General features: G+C 35.9%; 3 protein-coding genes across 3 annotated transcripts; all 3 read left to right on the forward strand.

The window, feature by feature from the left end:
- Positions 1–794: 794 nt before the first annotated feature.
- LOC112026339 (protein PHOSPHATE-INDUCED 1) lies at positions 795–1,996 on the forward strand. The gene has a single exon (XM_024059023.2). It carries the CDS (start codon positions 909–911, stop codon positions 1,863–1,865), a length of 957 nt encoding a protein of 318 aa, XP_023914791.2. The 5' UTR covers positions 795–908; the 3' UTR covers positions 1,866–1,996.
- Positions 1,997–6,465: 4,469 nt separating this feature from the next.
- Positions 6,466–7,917, forward strand: LOC112026324 (protein PHOSPHATE-INDUCED 1). Its single transcript, XM_065765820.1, is given in 3 exon segments — positions 6,466–6,705; positions 6,708–6,974; positions 7,198–7,917. Coding segments are annotated over 3 exon segments (951 nt in total). The 5' UTR covers positions 6,466–6,596; the 3' UTR covers positions 7,773–7,917.
- A 2,887-nt stretch (positions 7,918–10,804) lies between these two features.
- Positions 10,805–12,019, forward strand: LOC112026326 (protein PHOSPHATE-INDUCED 1). The gene has a single exon (XM_024059006.2). The coding sequence runs from the start codon at positions 10,912–10,914 to the stop codon at positions 11,866–11,868; it is 957 nt and encodes a 318-aa protein (XP_023914774.2). The 5' UTR covers positions 10,805–10,911; the 3' UTR covers positions 11,869–12,019.
- The last annotated feature ends 2,997 nt before the right edge of the window (positions 12,020–15,016 follow it).

Below are 15,016 nucleotides of genomic sequence, written 5' to 3' on the forward strand. Positions count from 1 at the left end.
CATAACCAGATCCTTCCCGAAAGCTCCAAAATAACTCACAACACTCAAAATGGATGAAGCATGTGGAGGTAAGTCCAAGACATGACTTGTAAACAAATTCACCTCTTAACTAATAATCTCACCCCCAGTGAAGCATATATGTTTGGAATTGCAATGTAATTGTAATTAAGTTTTAATATGAATTGAGCATTTAATTTCTGGTATTTGAAATTCTAAAGTTTAAAATATGATTTCTTAAATAGTTTAAAATTCTAAAGTTATATATATATATATATATCATGGGGAAAATATAATCATACACTCTCTTACATGCATTATATTACGTAAATATCTTTAATTGATGAGAAAATAATCACAATTTCAAAAGTCGGAAAAAATATATTCACCTTAAAAACATAAAAATGAATGTTGAAAAAATGGATATAAAAAAAAGAGGGCGAAGTATCATTAGACTATATCCTATATGTGGATTAACATGAGCCGATTCTTAGGACGTTCAGTTCATTCCTTCCTCATATAAGTCTAGACCAGAAGTACTAAATTTTGTGCTTTTCCATTCGGTCCCATAGCTGGCTAACACCTGTTATGTTATGGACTTGAAAGCGGTTTCGGTTGAAACTTGAAATCGAGGTTAAAAAAGAGGACGCAGTGACGCACACGATTTAATTAAAAAACACCGCGTTAATCAATTATCATGCATTCATGCTGGCATCTCACTGCCACTATTCAAATCCCTTGACCCCCCTTCCGTGTGGTTTCTGACCCACACTTTTTTGGGCTCTATATAAGTCTACCCACAATTCTTCTTCTCAACAATCCCGACTCCACATTGTATTCTCAGCTTCTTATCTCAATTTGTTCTCAACTTCTAAAGTTCTAATCTTTAGTAAACACCTCTAAAATTCATCATGGCTTCTTTAGTTTACACACACCTATTACCACAGCTAGTTCTACTAATCTCTCTCTTCCATTTCAACTTGGCAGCAAGGAGGCTTGCTGATTCAGCTGAAACCCAACAACCTTTGCTCTTCCAATACCACAATGGCCCTCTTCTTACTGGAAAAATCTCCATCAATCTCATCTGGTATGGCAAATTCCAGCCCTCACAAAGAGCTATTGTCTCAGATTTCATTGCCTCCCTTTCTACTCCCACACCCACAACAGCCCAACCCTCTGTTGCCACCTGGTGGAAAACCACAGATAAATACTACCAACTCAGCAACTCAAAGAACCCCTCCACTCTTGTACTCTCAATGGGTACCCAGATCATTGATGAGACTTACTCCTTAGGCAAATCACTCTCAAATCAGCAAATAGAACAGTTGGCATCAAAGGGTGCCCAAGCAAATGCCATCAACGTAGTTCTGACATCAGAGGACGTGGCAGTTGAAGGTTTTTGTATGAGCAAGTGTGGAACCCATGGATCTCTAACGGGTGCATCTGTTCAAGGCAAAAGCAACAAATTTGCTTACATTTGGGTTGGCAATTCGGAGACTCAATGCCCAGGCCAATGCGCGTGGCCATTCCACCAGCCCATCTATGGACCCCAGAGCCCACCCTTGGTTGCCCCCAACAATGATGTGGGTCTGGATGGTATGGTCATCAACCTGGCTAGCCTCTTGGCTGGTACAACTACAAACCCATTTGGAAATGGCTACTTCCAAGGACCAAAGGATGCACCATTAGAGGCTGCATCGGCTTGTCCTGGTGTGTATGGCAAGGGGGCTTACCCTGGTTATGCTGGGGACCTTTTGGTGGACCCTGCGACTGGTGCTAGCTATAATGCAAATGGTGCTAATGGAAGGAAATACTTGGTCCCAGCACTCTTTGACCCATCTACCCAAACATGTTCAACTCTAGTATGAGTCTGAGGAATGAGCATGCATGTAATGTATAGTGCAGTATATTAGACAGTAGACTCAAGAAAGCGATCAATTCTTTTATTCATTTATTTATTGTATTATGGTTAAATAATGAAAAAGCTATAATCTTTTTACATCGTATGCTCAAACTTGTGGTGGTTTTTTTTTTTTTTTTTTAATTTCAACTTATAAAATCTGCTCCTGATGATAATTCTTTAAATCAAACAAAGACACTAATCGATTTTTAGTGTAGGCAAGAATTGAATCTCAAATCTCTTATTCAACCATCAAACCAATTAAGCTAACTAAAACGCACGTAATGCTTTTTATTTAATTTATTGATGTTTAGCATAAAAAAGAAAACGTAAAAATTCCCTAGTTTTCTATTCTTAAATAGTTAAACATGGTGGTCCTTCTATATATATTGATATACCATCCAAAAAAACCTTAGTGAATTCAAACTTTCAAAGGAAAACCCATTATTATAGTGAGAATGGTTCTTTTGTGGTAACAAAACAAAGCTCATCTAGTAGTAGAATGGGCTGAAAGCCTAAAATTATATCCACTGGCACATAACATATATCAACAGACAGACTCGTTGGATAGTTCTATAATCAATGATGCAATAAATCAACGGTCACAGTTCTACACTAACTTTGGAAGAAATATAATGACAAAATCACACACAAACACTTAAGAGTGACACCAATTTGGGACCAGCCAAAAATTCTTTGTTGATGAAGTACATAAATTTTTTTTAACAGATTCAAATAATAAAGGAAAGTGCATTACTCTCTAACAATCGCTCATAATCTAGCTAGTTTCTTTGGGAGTTAGGACTCCAATAAGTTCTCTTAGATTACTTAAATTTTCTTTTGCATGAGTCTTGGTAAGAGCATTTGTATCTGGATTATGAATACACGTGTTTTATCCCATTTTTTATATTATACTTTATAATTTACTAATCACAACTAATTAAGTATTCATTATATTTTTCTAATAAATTAAAAAAATCATTGTTAAAAATGAAGGGAAAAAAACATACACATGAGATATCATGATTGGTAAAGTATAAAACGAAACAAAACAAATTAGATTGAGAATTTTTATTATTGGATAAAAATCTCATATGTTTTGCAACTAAGAAATGCTACAAATACACTACTGTTCACAATAATTTCACATCTATTAAGTTATCATTGTTATTAGTTCTCATTCAAAATTATGATGACAGTGTGACACTACTTCATTGCATACCATTTACAGCTCACCACCTCGGTGATTTTGAAAATTTTTGCCACTCTAGACTTTATTGTTGCAATTTATGGAATTGCAGACTGACATACAATAAATAACAGCCATAAACACATAGGCAATAGCCAAAAAAAAATACAAAATGCTATTTTAGTAAACTATCGTAGAAGGAAAAAGTGGAGTGCTTTAAGAAATTAGCAAGCTTTAATGGAAGTCCTTTACTGTATCAAATTACTATTTGTTTACTCGAATTCTCCAAAACCAAGAACGGATCTTCCACTTACCATTATGCTAGTCAAGTAATATATGCTGGAATTATACAGCTTTTACTTTATCATCATTAAACAATCCTATAGTCAAATAAATCCACTGGAGACAGTGGAGGTTGGATTTCTTTATTCAGGGGTAAACCCCAGATTTCAAATGAATCCACCAACCATACACCAAACCTATCAAATTAATCTTCTCTCTCTCCTCTCTCTCTCTCTCTAAGTGCCTTCCTTAGGTGCTTATTGCTCTCTTACTATGGGTTCTCCCCTTAGGTGCTTCCCCATTGCATCCATGGCTACCTCTTCCTTTTATAGTAAGTTAATTCAATGAGATTTCTCCCTTTTACCCCTAGGACTTCACCAACTGTTTTTTGCTTGTTGTGAGCATTCCTTCAAGACTGCCCACCAACCCATTAGTTGCCCAGCCACTACATTTGCTCAGAATACGTTTGCTGCACCATTACTCATTTTGTGAAAAAATTCTTTATTCTTGTTGTATACCTCTACCTCTTGGTTCAAATGGATAATGATTAGGCTATCTCACTACCTAACTCTATGGCATGCAACAGATGGTCCTGATTATCTATTACTTCTTTTTTGTAAGATAGCATCCCAACAAGGTATATTCCCAAAAGAAGTTACGGTTGGAAATCAAATATAGACCCTTTTTCCCCCACTACAAACCACACCCTCTGAATCCCTTTGACTATGGGCCCACCTCCCTTGTATTAGCTGGGTATAGGTTGGTGGTGCTTCAACCCTTCTGTGCTTGCTCCACTATCTTCTGTTTCTGTCTTCTTTCGTTCCCACGCCATTTCTGCGTTATAGATTAACTTTGTTTCGTTCTGCTACATGTCTTTGTCTTATTTCTTCATGTGTTTCCTACTGTGTTTGTTATATCCTTTGGTTTGACTTTTCTTTCCTTCACGCAATTCTTTTTGCTAACACTTCTTGCTATTCCTTGTTTCTTTTCATCATGCTTCTTTATATTAGTTTTCACGCCTATCTTTTAATACAAAAGGATTTGGGCCTTTTGGGCCAAATAATGTTGACTAGATCAAAAGGGTCTTGAGCCCAATTTGTCTTTCTGCCGAAGCCATGCTAAAGAACTGTATTCTGCTGCAGATCGCTTCCCTTACATTTTTTTTTCTTTGGACCTCTCTTACTCTTTTGTCTTCTTAGTGGGCCTTTGGGCCTTGATTTTCATTGGGTTTTCCTCCGTATGGGCTTTTGGGTACAGATTTACAAAAAATGGACATCAACACTACTAATAAAATAATATAATCTAATCTCTCTTACTTCATTCTCCACCACCAATCTGTTTACCTTTCCTTACTATCTCCCTTTCAACCACCCATCACCACCACCTTTGTCACACGAAACCCACCACTACAACGCTAAAAAAAACCCATCACCACCACCTCTGCCACAAGAAACCCATAAAAAATCAAAGAAATCAAATAATCCACCACCACCATAGCAACACAAAAAAATTCACGGCAACACAAATAATCCACCATCACAAAAACACAACAACACAAAAATCAATGAAAAATCCACCACCACCACGGCAACAACACAAAAAATCAAATAAACCACCACAACGGCAACACAAAAAAAAATAAATAAATCAAAGAAAAATCCACCACGACAAATCCACAACAACAGCACACCCACCTCCACCATGGACAGAAACCCACAAAAATTAAAGAAAAAACCCATCAGAAATCAAACCCATTACCACCGTGAGGCACCAGAAATCAAACCAAAATCCACCTACAATTCACACACCACCGCAAGGCACACGACATCGGTCTCACCACTCCACACGCCACACCACGCCCACATCGATCTCCATGCCGTGCCTATGCCGACTTCCAACCCAGCTCCAGTGGAATGCTTAAAAGAAGAAGATAGAGATGTGAGAGAGGGAGTGAGGATGAAAAAAAAAAAAACGGAGTGTACGCCAATCTCCATGTTGTGCCTCACCGACCTCCAACCCAGCTTCAGTGGCATGCTTAAAAGAAGAAGACATAGAGATGTGAGAGAGGGAGTGAGGATGAAGATAGAGATAGAATCAGAGGGGGAAGAAGAAGAAGAAGAAGAAGAAGAAAACTGAGTGCCTGAGAGAGAGAACAAATAATAAAATATTTATCCAAGATGCTACAGTATCGTCATAAAAATAAAACGGTATTGTAGCAGTATTGTAAAAAAATTACAAATACTACAAGTTTAGCAGACCAGCTGTTAAGTACTTTTAAGACTTGATGCTAAATATTGCTAACATATGACATTTACAATTCCCATTGGAAATACTCTAACTCACTTTGCATCATGCCTTTGACGAATTCTTGAATCATATTCTCATTATTACCATTAAAAATTAAGTCATCAAAATAAACTAAAACGTTAAGACCAAAGGCTTCTTTCTTCCTTGATTTTTCTTTCCGGTAAAACAAAAACAAAACAACACCAACTTCAATTAAGAATAATCATCAACAAACATAAAGGGAATACCTCTATCTGCTGGTCGAGACAAGTTCACATGTTTTTCGAATATGTCAGTATGAATAAACTCTAGTGGCATTATTTGCTCTCCATGAGGTCTGTTTTGGAAATGACCATCAAATTGCTTTCTCATTATAAATTCACATGGCTCCAATGTGGTCTCTATTTCATGCAATCCATTAACCATTTCTTTCTGATTCAGTAGTTTCAACCCATGACTTAAATCTATTAATCAAATTTATCCCAAAAAAACCAATAGAAACGAAGTAAAAAGTCAGACATATTTGGATATCTCTAGAATAACATGCACCATCGTAGGACATTTTAATCCATTCCTTCCTCATATTAAAGTTTGTCCTATTACCCTTAGCTGGCATACACCTGTTATCAAATTGACTTGAAAGCGGATTCAGCTGTAACTTGAAAGTGAGGCTGAAAAAAAGAGGTTGCACGCATATTGATTAAAATACAACGCGTTATCACGCGGCGTCTCACTGCGGCTATTCAATCCCTTCCTTGTAGTTTCTCACCCAAACTTTTGGCAGCACTATATATATTTCACTCACAATGCTTCTTCTCCACAACCCGGTCTCAACAGTATAGTCTAGCTTCTTACTTTCTCAGTTCTCAACTTCTTATCTTTAGACTTCTTATCTTTAGAACTTAGTAAACCTCAACAGAGATTGCACCTCTAAAATTCATCATGGCTTCTTTAGTTTACACACACCTATTACTACAGCTAGTTCTACTAATCTCTTTCTTCCATTTCAGCTTGGCAGCAAGGAGACTTGCTAGTTCAGCTGAAACCCAACCTTTACCTTCCAATACCACAATGGCCCTCTTCTTCATGGAAAAATCTCCATCAATCTCATCTGGTATGGCAAATTCAAGCCCACACAAAGAGCTATTATCTCAGATTTCATTGCCTCTCTTTCTACTTCCACACCCACAAAATCTCAACCCTCTGTTGCCACCTGGTGGAAAACCACCGAGAAATACTACCACCTCAGCAACTCAAAGAAGGCCTCCACTCTTTTACTTTCAATGGGTACTCAGATCATTGATGAGACTTACTCCTTAGGCAAANTGTTAGTACAATTCTAATTCCTGTAACTAAAATACCAAGAACAACAAAGTATTTATTTAAAGAGTGTCATTAGAGCAATTGTTAATAAATTATATTATGAAAACTTTGACACTACTTTCAATAATATATATATATATATATATATATATAAATTGTCAAAAAATTATTATTTTATCATTTTTTCAAAATTAGTTTATTGATGAGACTTACTCCTTAGGCAAATCACTCTCAAATCTGCAAATAGAACAGTTGGCATCAAAGGGTGCCCATAAAAATGCCATTAACGTGGTTCTAACATCAGCTGATGTGGCAGTTGAAGGCTTTTGTATAAGCAAATGTGGAACCCATGGATCTTCAAAAGCTGCATCTGTTCAAGGCAAAAGCTACAAATTTGCTTACATTTGGGTTGGAAACTCGGAGACTCAATGCCCAGGTCAATGTGCTTGGCCATTTCACCAGCCCATATATGGACCCCAGAGCCCTCCCCTTGTTGCTCCCAACAACGATGTGGGTCTGGACGGCATGGTCATCAACCTGGCTAGCCTCTTGGCTGGTACAACTACAAACCCATTTGGAAATGGCTACTTTCAAGGACCAAAGGACGCGCCATTAGAGGCTGCATCGGCCTGTCCTGGTGTGTATGGCAAGGGGGCTTACCCTGGCTATGCTGGGGACCTCTTAGTTGACCCAACAACAGGTGCTAGCTATAATGCAAATGGTGGCAATGGAAGAAAATACTTGCTTCCAGCTCTCTTTGACCCATCTACAAAATCTTGTTCAACTCTGGTCTGAGGGATGATTATGAAACGTGCCTACGCGTTATTGTATACAAAAAATGTCTTAGACAATAGAATCAAGAGATAGATAAATTCTTTGATTTATTGATTCATTTGTATTACGGTCAGATAATGAAATTCCAATATTCTTTTATAATCTATTCGTAAGCTTGTGATTCTTTTAATTATTGAAGTTCGCCATTAAAAAAGAGCTAAGTGAATAGCATTAATTGATACAACAAAATTAATCAGTCATAGGAATAAACATAGTGGATTTATGAAAAATGTTGTGTCCACGTCGCTTCTGCAATTGTAAAATATGTTAAAAAAAATTGTGTATTTAAGTTAGATTAAAAAGAAAAAAAAAATTAAATAAAGTTTTCAGCAAAAGAAACCAAAAATAAAAAATAAAGTCACGGGCCTTATAGTTCAATGGGATCATTAAGTTCTGCCATTGAGAGGAACCTGGGTTAGAGTTCTCCTGCTGATTGTAAGAGAGGGAAAAACCTTTTGGTTAAGTTGCCTTGCTCATGAATATTACTGTAAAAGCTAAAAATAAAGAAGCAATTGCATAGCTAATTTCATGAGACTTACACATCCAGCATGCAGATCATATATTTTCATTCTCATTAGATAATTCTAGAACTATTTCTAGAAAACTGAAAAACTTGCACAAAATACTTCTCTATTTAGACACAATCATACACCAAAGCAAAATTACAACCTGGAAATGTACATAGATGATAGAACACTTAAGAAATTCAATGAATACTCGAAAATGCATTTTATTCTCCAACATTTCCCCTAAATTCATTTTCTTTACAACTCCAATAAGTTGTCTTAGATAACAGAATCTTTCCTTTTTAAGTGTCTTGGTAATTAATAATTATATCAACTAGCTGCTAGTCTCTTTTCCCATTGATCTTTAAAAATCTTTCTTAGCCATACCGCTTGTGAAGTTGCTTTGTCTGTACATTTTGTTGCTATTTTTCCTTTCAGCAAATGCCATAATGAAGAGCAAAAAAGCATAGCCAGTTGTCAATTGTAATTTTGTTCTCATCTAAAGATTGCGCCACCATGTTTTGTTTCATTGAAGTCCACGAGCAAATGCCTAAATTAACAGAGGAAAAAATGGTCATTTGTACTTTTCATATCATCTAAAGATTGCGCCACTATGTTTTGTAACACACTTGAAGTCCATGAGCAAATGCCATAAATCAAAGGCAAAAACATAGCCACTGTACTCATATCATCTAAACATTCAATCCAATCAACTTCAGAATAATCAAATTAGTCCTAAACCTTCAGCACCCCTATACAAGATCCCATAGTAAGTGTCCCCTGTATTTTCTTAACCCCAAAAAAAATAAAGTCCCCCGTAACTGTTAGCATCTCATAAATTTCTTCCAACTCTAAAATGATTCTGATTTGGTTTTTCGTTAATCGAGAAGGTAAATTGGCAACAAACAATGTTCAGTCTAATAGCCGTGAGATACATGAGTTTACCAACTGGAGTTCAATACTTTTTACAGCATTGGCTTTTTCCACACTATCTCATTCGCAACCAAAGGAGTAGAAACTAACTTGCACTTGACCATAAAAAATTTATTAAGAATAGTTTGCATATCTCATTTGAGAAATTAAAATCTTCTAGTTTTGTTTGAGATACTTCAATACCCAAAATATGATGTAGTATCCGTAACTCACTTTGCATCTTGAAATTAAGTCACCATTAAAATTAAGTCATCAAAAAAAACTAAAACGCTAAGAACAAAGGCTTCTTTCTTCCTTAAAAAAAAAAAAGGCTTCTTTCTTCCTTGATTTTTCTTTCTGGCAAAACAAAAAACAAAACAACACCAACTTCACTTTAGAATAATCATTAACAAACATAAAGGGAATAACTATATCTGCTGGTTGAGACAAGTTCACATGTTTTTCGAATATGTCAGTGTGATTAAATTCTAGTGGCTTATTTGCTCTTCACGAGCTCTGTTTTGAAAATGACCATCAAACTGCTTTCTCATTATAAATTCACATGGCTCCAATGTGGTCTCTATTTCTTGCAATCCATTAACCATTTCTTTCTGATTCAGTAGTTTCAGCACAAATCTATTAATCAAGAAATATATATTAGCACAACAAAGATAAAGAAAGGAAACAATTATTTATTTGCCAATTTGTAATTTCCCTTGATTACATGGCCCATCTCCTAACCAGCTGGTATCCACATTTGTTCGCCTCCCTGCCCTCCCCAAAGGTAAGCTTAATAAGTTGACCAGTGGCCCAAACCTCCTCAATATTTAAAGAGAACTAAAATTGAGACATTTGATTCTTAAGCCAAACCTTTGTAGGTATTCTTATCTCTTATTGTTTCTCCTTACTGATTTGGTTTGTATTTAATTGCTCAATGTTGATGATATTTACTCTAACAAATTTTACAATTCGTTAACTTGTGCGACTATAATTTGTGAATACTTTTTACCCATGGAAAATTATATGAACTCACTAGTTTTCGCTGACCACTCACAATAGCATAAGTTGTTGATCTCATTAGAATTAGACTGAATTATACCGATAATTCTAAGATTAACGAGGGACTAGGATAAATGGGGGACGTGCATCAGCTAAAATTTTTTATTAAAAAGAGGAACGAAAAGTGGTAGGAGACACACATCTGGTTTCACATGCACCATCAGAGGTTTTGCTGAGTACGCACTATCTGAGCTTAAGATCAGTTTTATAAATTCCTTTCGCCGTATAAGTCAAGACAAGATGCACTCAATCTTGTCCCCTTACATCCTCATTCGGCTGTCTAAATTGTCCCTATTCCCCTTAGCTGTCCTATATCTGTAATGTTACTGACTCGAAAGTAGATTCGGTTGAAAGCGATACTTAGGAAAACTCAACACAAATTGATTAAAAAAACACAAACGCGTTATGTGATATCTGGCTGGCATCACATTGCCACTGTTCACTCCTTTCCTTGTAGTTTCTCACCCATACTTTGGGCACTATATATATCTCACAATTCTTCTTCTTCACAATCACTCACATCTTCACATCATATTCTCAGCTTCTTCCTTTTTCAATTCTCAATTTCTCAATCTTTAGTAGTCAGTAAACACCTCAACTGAGATTACATCCTCAAATTTGTCATGGCCTCTTTAGTTTCCACACACCTGATACTACAGCTAGTTCTAGTAATCTCTTTCTTCCATTTCAACTTAGCAGCAAGGAGACTTGCTGATTCAGCTGAAACCCAACAGCCTTTGCTCTTCCAATACCACAATGGTGCTCTTCTTTCTGGAAAAATCTCCATCAATCTCATCTGGTACGGCAAATTCAAGCCCACACAAAGAGCTATTATCTCAGATTTCATTGCCTCTCTTTCTACTTCCACACCCACAAAAGCCCAACCCTCTGTTGCCACCTGGTGGAAAACCACTGAGAAATATTACCACCTAATTAACTCAAAGAAGCCCTCTAGTCTTGTGCTCTCAATGGGTACCCAGATCATTGATGAAACTTACTCCTTAGGCAAATCACTCTCAAATCAGCACATAGAACAGTTGGCATCAAAGGGTGCCCATAAAAATGCAATTAACGTGGTTTTGACATCAGATGACGTGGCAGTTGAAGGTTTCTGTATGAGCAAATGTGGTACCCATGGATCTTCAAAGGGTGCATCAGTTCAAGGCAAAAGCTATAAATTTGCTTACATTTGGGTTGGAAACTCGGAGACTCAATGCCCAGGTCAATGCGCGTGGCCATTCCACCAGCCCATCTATGGACCCCAGAGCCAACCTTTGGTTGCACCCAACAACGATGTGGGTCTAGACGGGATGGTCATCAACCTGGCTAGCCTCTTGGCTGGTACAACTACGAACCCATTTGGAAATGGCTACTTTCAAGGACCAAAGGACGCGCCACTAGAGGCTGCATCAGCTTGTCCTGGTGTATATGGCAAGGGGGCTTACCCTGGCTATGCTGGGGACCTCTTGGTGGACCCAACGAGTGGTGCTAGCTATAATGCAAATGGTGCTAATGGAAGGAAATACCTGCTACCTGCACTCTTTGACCCTTCTACCAAGTCATGTTCAACTCTGGTGTAGGAATAATTAGGAAACGTGCCTACACGTTATTGTATACAAAATCACCAATATGTTAGACCTGTAGAATCAAAAGATTGATTAATTCTTTTATTTGATTTATTTAATGTATTATCATTAAATATTTAAAATGCAACAACATCTTTGTATATCATATGCTCAAACTCGTGGTTTTTATTTTTATTATTTTTATTTATTTATAATTTCTTCGTAATTAGCGTCCAAAGAAAAATGGCTAAAAGAATCCTAAATGTGAAAGGTAAACCTAGTTATAATATTTATTTCAAGTGAAAACCTTTTATTTTTTTTTCTTTTTTGGAGAATCATTTCAAGTGAAAACTAACCGCGAATATTTAGTAGCTAGCCTTGGACCCATATATAATGATATAAAAGGAAGACAACCTGTTTCTCAACAAAAATAAAAAATAAAAAGAGGAAGACAACCTCTCCTGAGTACCGCTTAAGGAAAAAAAAATTTTCCTTTTTAAATGTTTTTTTTATCTTTGTCTTTTGCTTGTCTATTATCAACCAATGAATAATTATCACACATTCACCATACAAACACTATCATGTGAACTAAAATTGTGTTAAAAACTTAAATCATGTTTTCAAAAACACAATTTTACACTTTTAACTAAAATCATGTTTTTAAAACACAGTTTCAAAGAGAATGTTGTCAAAATGCACAATAACAAATGTGTAACACGATTTTCCCTTTTCTATAGTGAATAGAATCGAACAAAACCTAATCAACTTATACGAGTTACCAAACTCAAAACCGACAAGTATGAAGTTTATTGTTGGTTCACTAGCTGAACATAACTAGACATTCTTCTTGCGATAATATACTTTGAAAATATTAGCGGGAATAAGCTCTTGTAAGTTAGGGGATTTGGGCAACAAGAATCACAACACGAGAGTTCCAGTGGAGCAGTTATATATGTTAGGGGAATAATTTTTGGTGGTCTAAGACCTCTAAATAATAAGACATATCTTTAGGCTGAGGACCAACCTTGCGTAAGTGGTAATATGTGAGTAATCTTACTCTAGAATTAATAGAATGAAGAGCAAAATTAAGTTAAAAATAAAGTTTAATCAGCAAAGAGTGCACCAAACCTCAAACACAGTGCATGTGCATCAATCGACAAATAGAAATGTTGTATCGACACTTAACCAAGCCTGCTCAAGCGAGAGTTGAGCGGATGACAAACGGCTACAAGTTATAAGATCAGGTGAATGCTCACTCGATGCTCACCTGACATCTGCTCAATCAATATCATAAAGCTTGCTCTAGTGAGATCAATCTTGCTTGAGTAATACAATTAGAAAATACCTAAATTATGTATAATTCTGCTGGTAGAGGAAGGATATAAAGACTCTTGCCCTTGGAGAGTTTCTCACTCTCTAATTTGGCTCTAGAGAAAAATCTTGTCCTTAATCATGAAGGAATTCAAAAGTTGAGTTCATGGTCATGAAGAGTGCCATGGCAAGACAATGTGAAGGTGAGTTGAAGATTTCAGTCTCAACTAAATCTAACCAGTATGGGAGATTTAATATATTGTTTGATTACATGGAAAATGTGATATCTATTTGGTTTAGTGTGACTTGTAAATGCTGAATAGGCTTTCGATTGTTTAGGTGGCTTCTTTTTTTCTTTTCTATTTTTCTTTATTGAACTACCTTTTATCCATCGAAAAAATTGCATATTCATCGATTTTTAAACACAAAATTTAAATTTAAAAAAAATATATCAAAATTGTATTTATTATTGTTATTATTATTATTATTATTGCATTAATCATATCATTATTATGTGAATTTATAAGTGGTTAGTGATATGTTTAGCTTAAAATTTGAAATTGTGATCAATGCAAACCGCTTAGGTCCAGTTAACGAATGTCTTAGAGCATTTGTTAATAGATTATTTTTGAAAAGTTTTAATATCAATTTTATTGGAAATATAAAAAATTGTTTAAAAAATCAATTACTTTTTTTCTTTTCTCATAATTTTTTTTTTAAAAGTACTTTCTAAACCAAAGTTGTGGGGGTAAAAAACATGAACTAAGGAGAATAGTGTCTGAGTTCTTGATCAACACAACTAATTTCTAAGAAAAATAGGATGAAACTCCACAATGGAAAGATTAGATAGATGATCAAAGGCAAGGAATGTGAAAAAAGAAACTTTGATTGATTAAAGTTTGTTTTCCGAGATACAATGAGTAGATCTAAGGAAAATACAAGTTCTTGCTCTAAATTTCTCTCTCTCTTATTCTTCCTCCTAATTTTTTTGGATCCTCCATTTCGTTGGCTACCTCCCCCTTTTATCCTCTCTTCTTCTACCCCTCTAGCTATGTCTTTTTTAGTTAGATTTATAGAGATACTTATCCCATCAGACAACCTTTCTGCCATTTTTTGATTATAAATAGAAACTTTCGAAGTGTCTCTACTATTCAAGCCAATCATTCAGTCTTTAATGAGAATGACATTAGGTAAGAATAACTAATTAATGCGAAGATGATCACTACATTGGGTTCTGCATCTTCATCTTTGCGTTCCTCAGGAAATGAGGATCGAAGTATCGTCCTCAATGAAGCTATTGATTCCTTCTTAATTGGTTAGATTGGCATATCTCAGGATAAATCTACTCCTCGAATTACCTCGGTAATTAACCCGGATGGTCTGTTTTCTTTCAGACTAGAGTTTTTCTATGTTTGGATATGGGTCGAGTCTTTACTTCGATAGTGTCTCTTCAGTCTTTCTTCTTCGGTCCAAAGTCCATGGCGCAACCCCGCACCAACCCCTCACAAATGTCATTGATAAACTTTTCCCTAAAAATATTGTAAGAGAAAACTTCACCAATATGGACCACGGTATAAAAAGTAAAGGCGTTCTCCCATTAATAACTATCGGTTTTTTTTTTTAAAAGCAATTTTTACAATTAATTAACTCCAGCCCATTTTGTTATATAAGTTTTGTTTGGTTAAAAGTTGTTGGGCGGTTGGCATAGGTTGAATTTGTGATAGGTATTATAGTTTCTCACCGCCTAGGCGTCAAACTGCTTTATAATTTAAACTTTTCAAGCCAATTAGAGAGTCCATGGAAAAAATGGCCACAGATCTCCATAATGGCACCTCCTTCCATTTATTAACGT

The sequence above is a fragment of the Quercus suber genome, unplaced genomic scaffold (assembly GCF_002906115.3).
Source record: "Quercus suber isolate HL8 unplaced genomic scaffold, Cork oak 2.0 scaffold_656, whole genome shotgun sequence".
Lineage (NCBI taxonomy): Eukaryota > Viridiplantae > Streptophyta > Magnoliopsida > Fagales > Fagaceae > Quercus > Quercus suber.

What these genes read in the sequence shown, in the direction of transcription:
- LOC112026339 (XM_024059023.2), top strand. Translation starts at nt 909, where the DNA reads ATGGCTTCTTTAGTTTACACACACCTATTACCACAGCTAGTTCTACTA.
- LOC112026326 (XM_024059006.2), top strand. Translation starts at nt 10,912, where the DNA reads ATGGCCTCTTTAGTTTCCACACACCTGATACTACAGCTAGTTCTAGTA.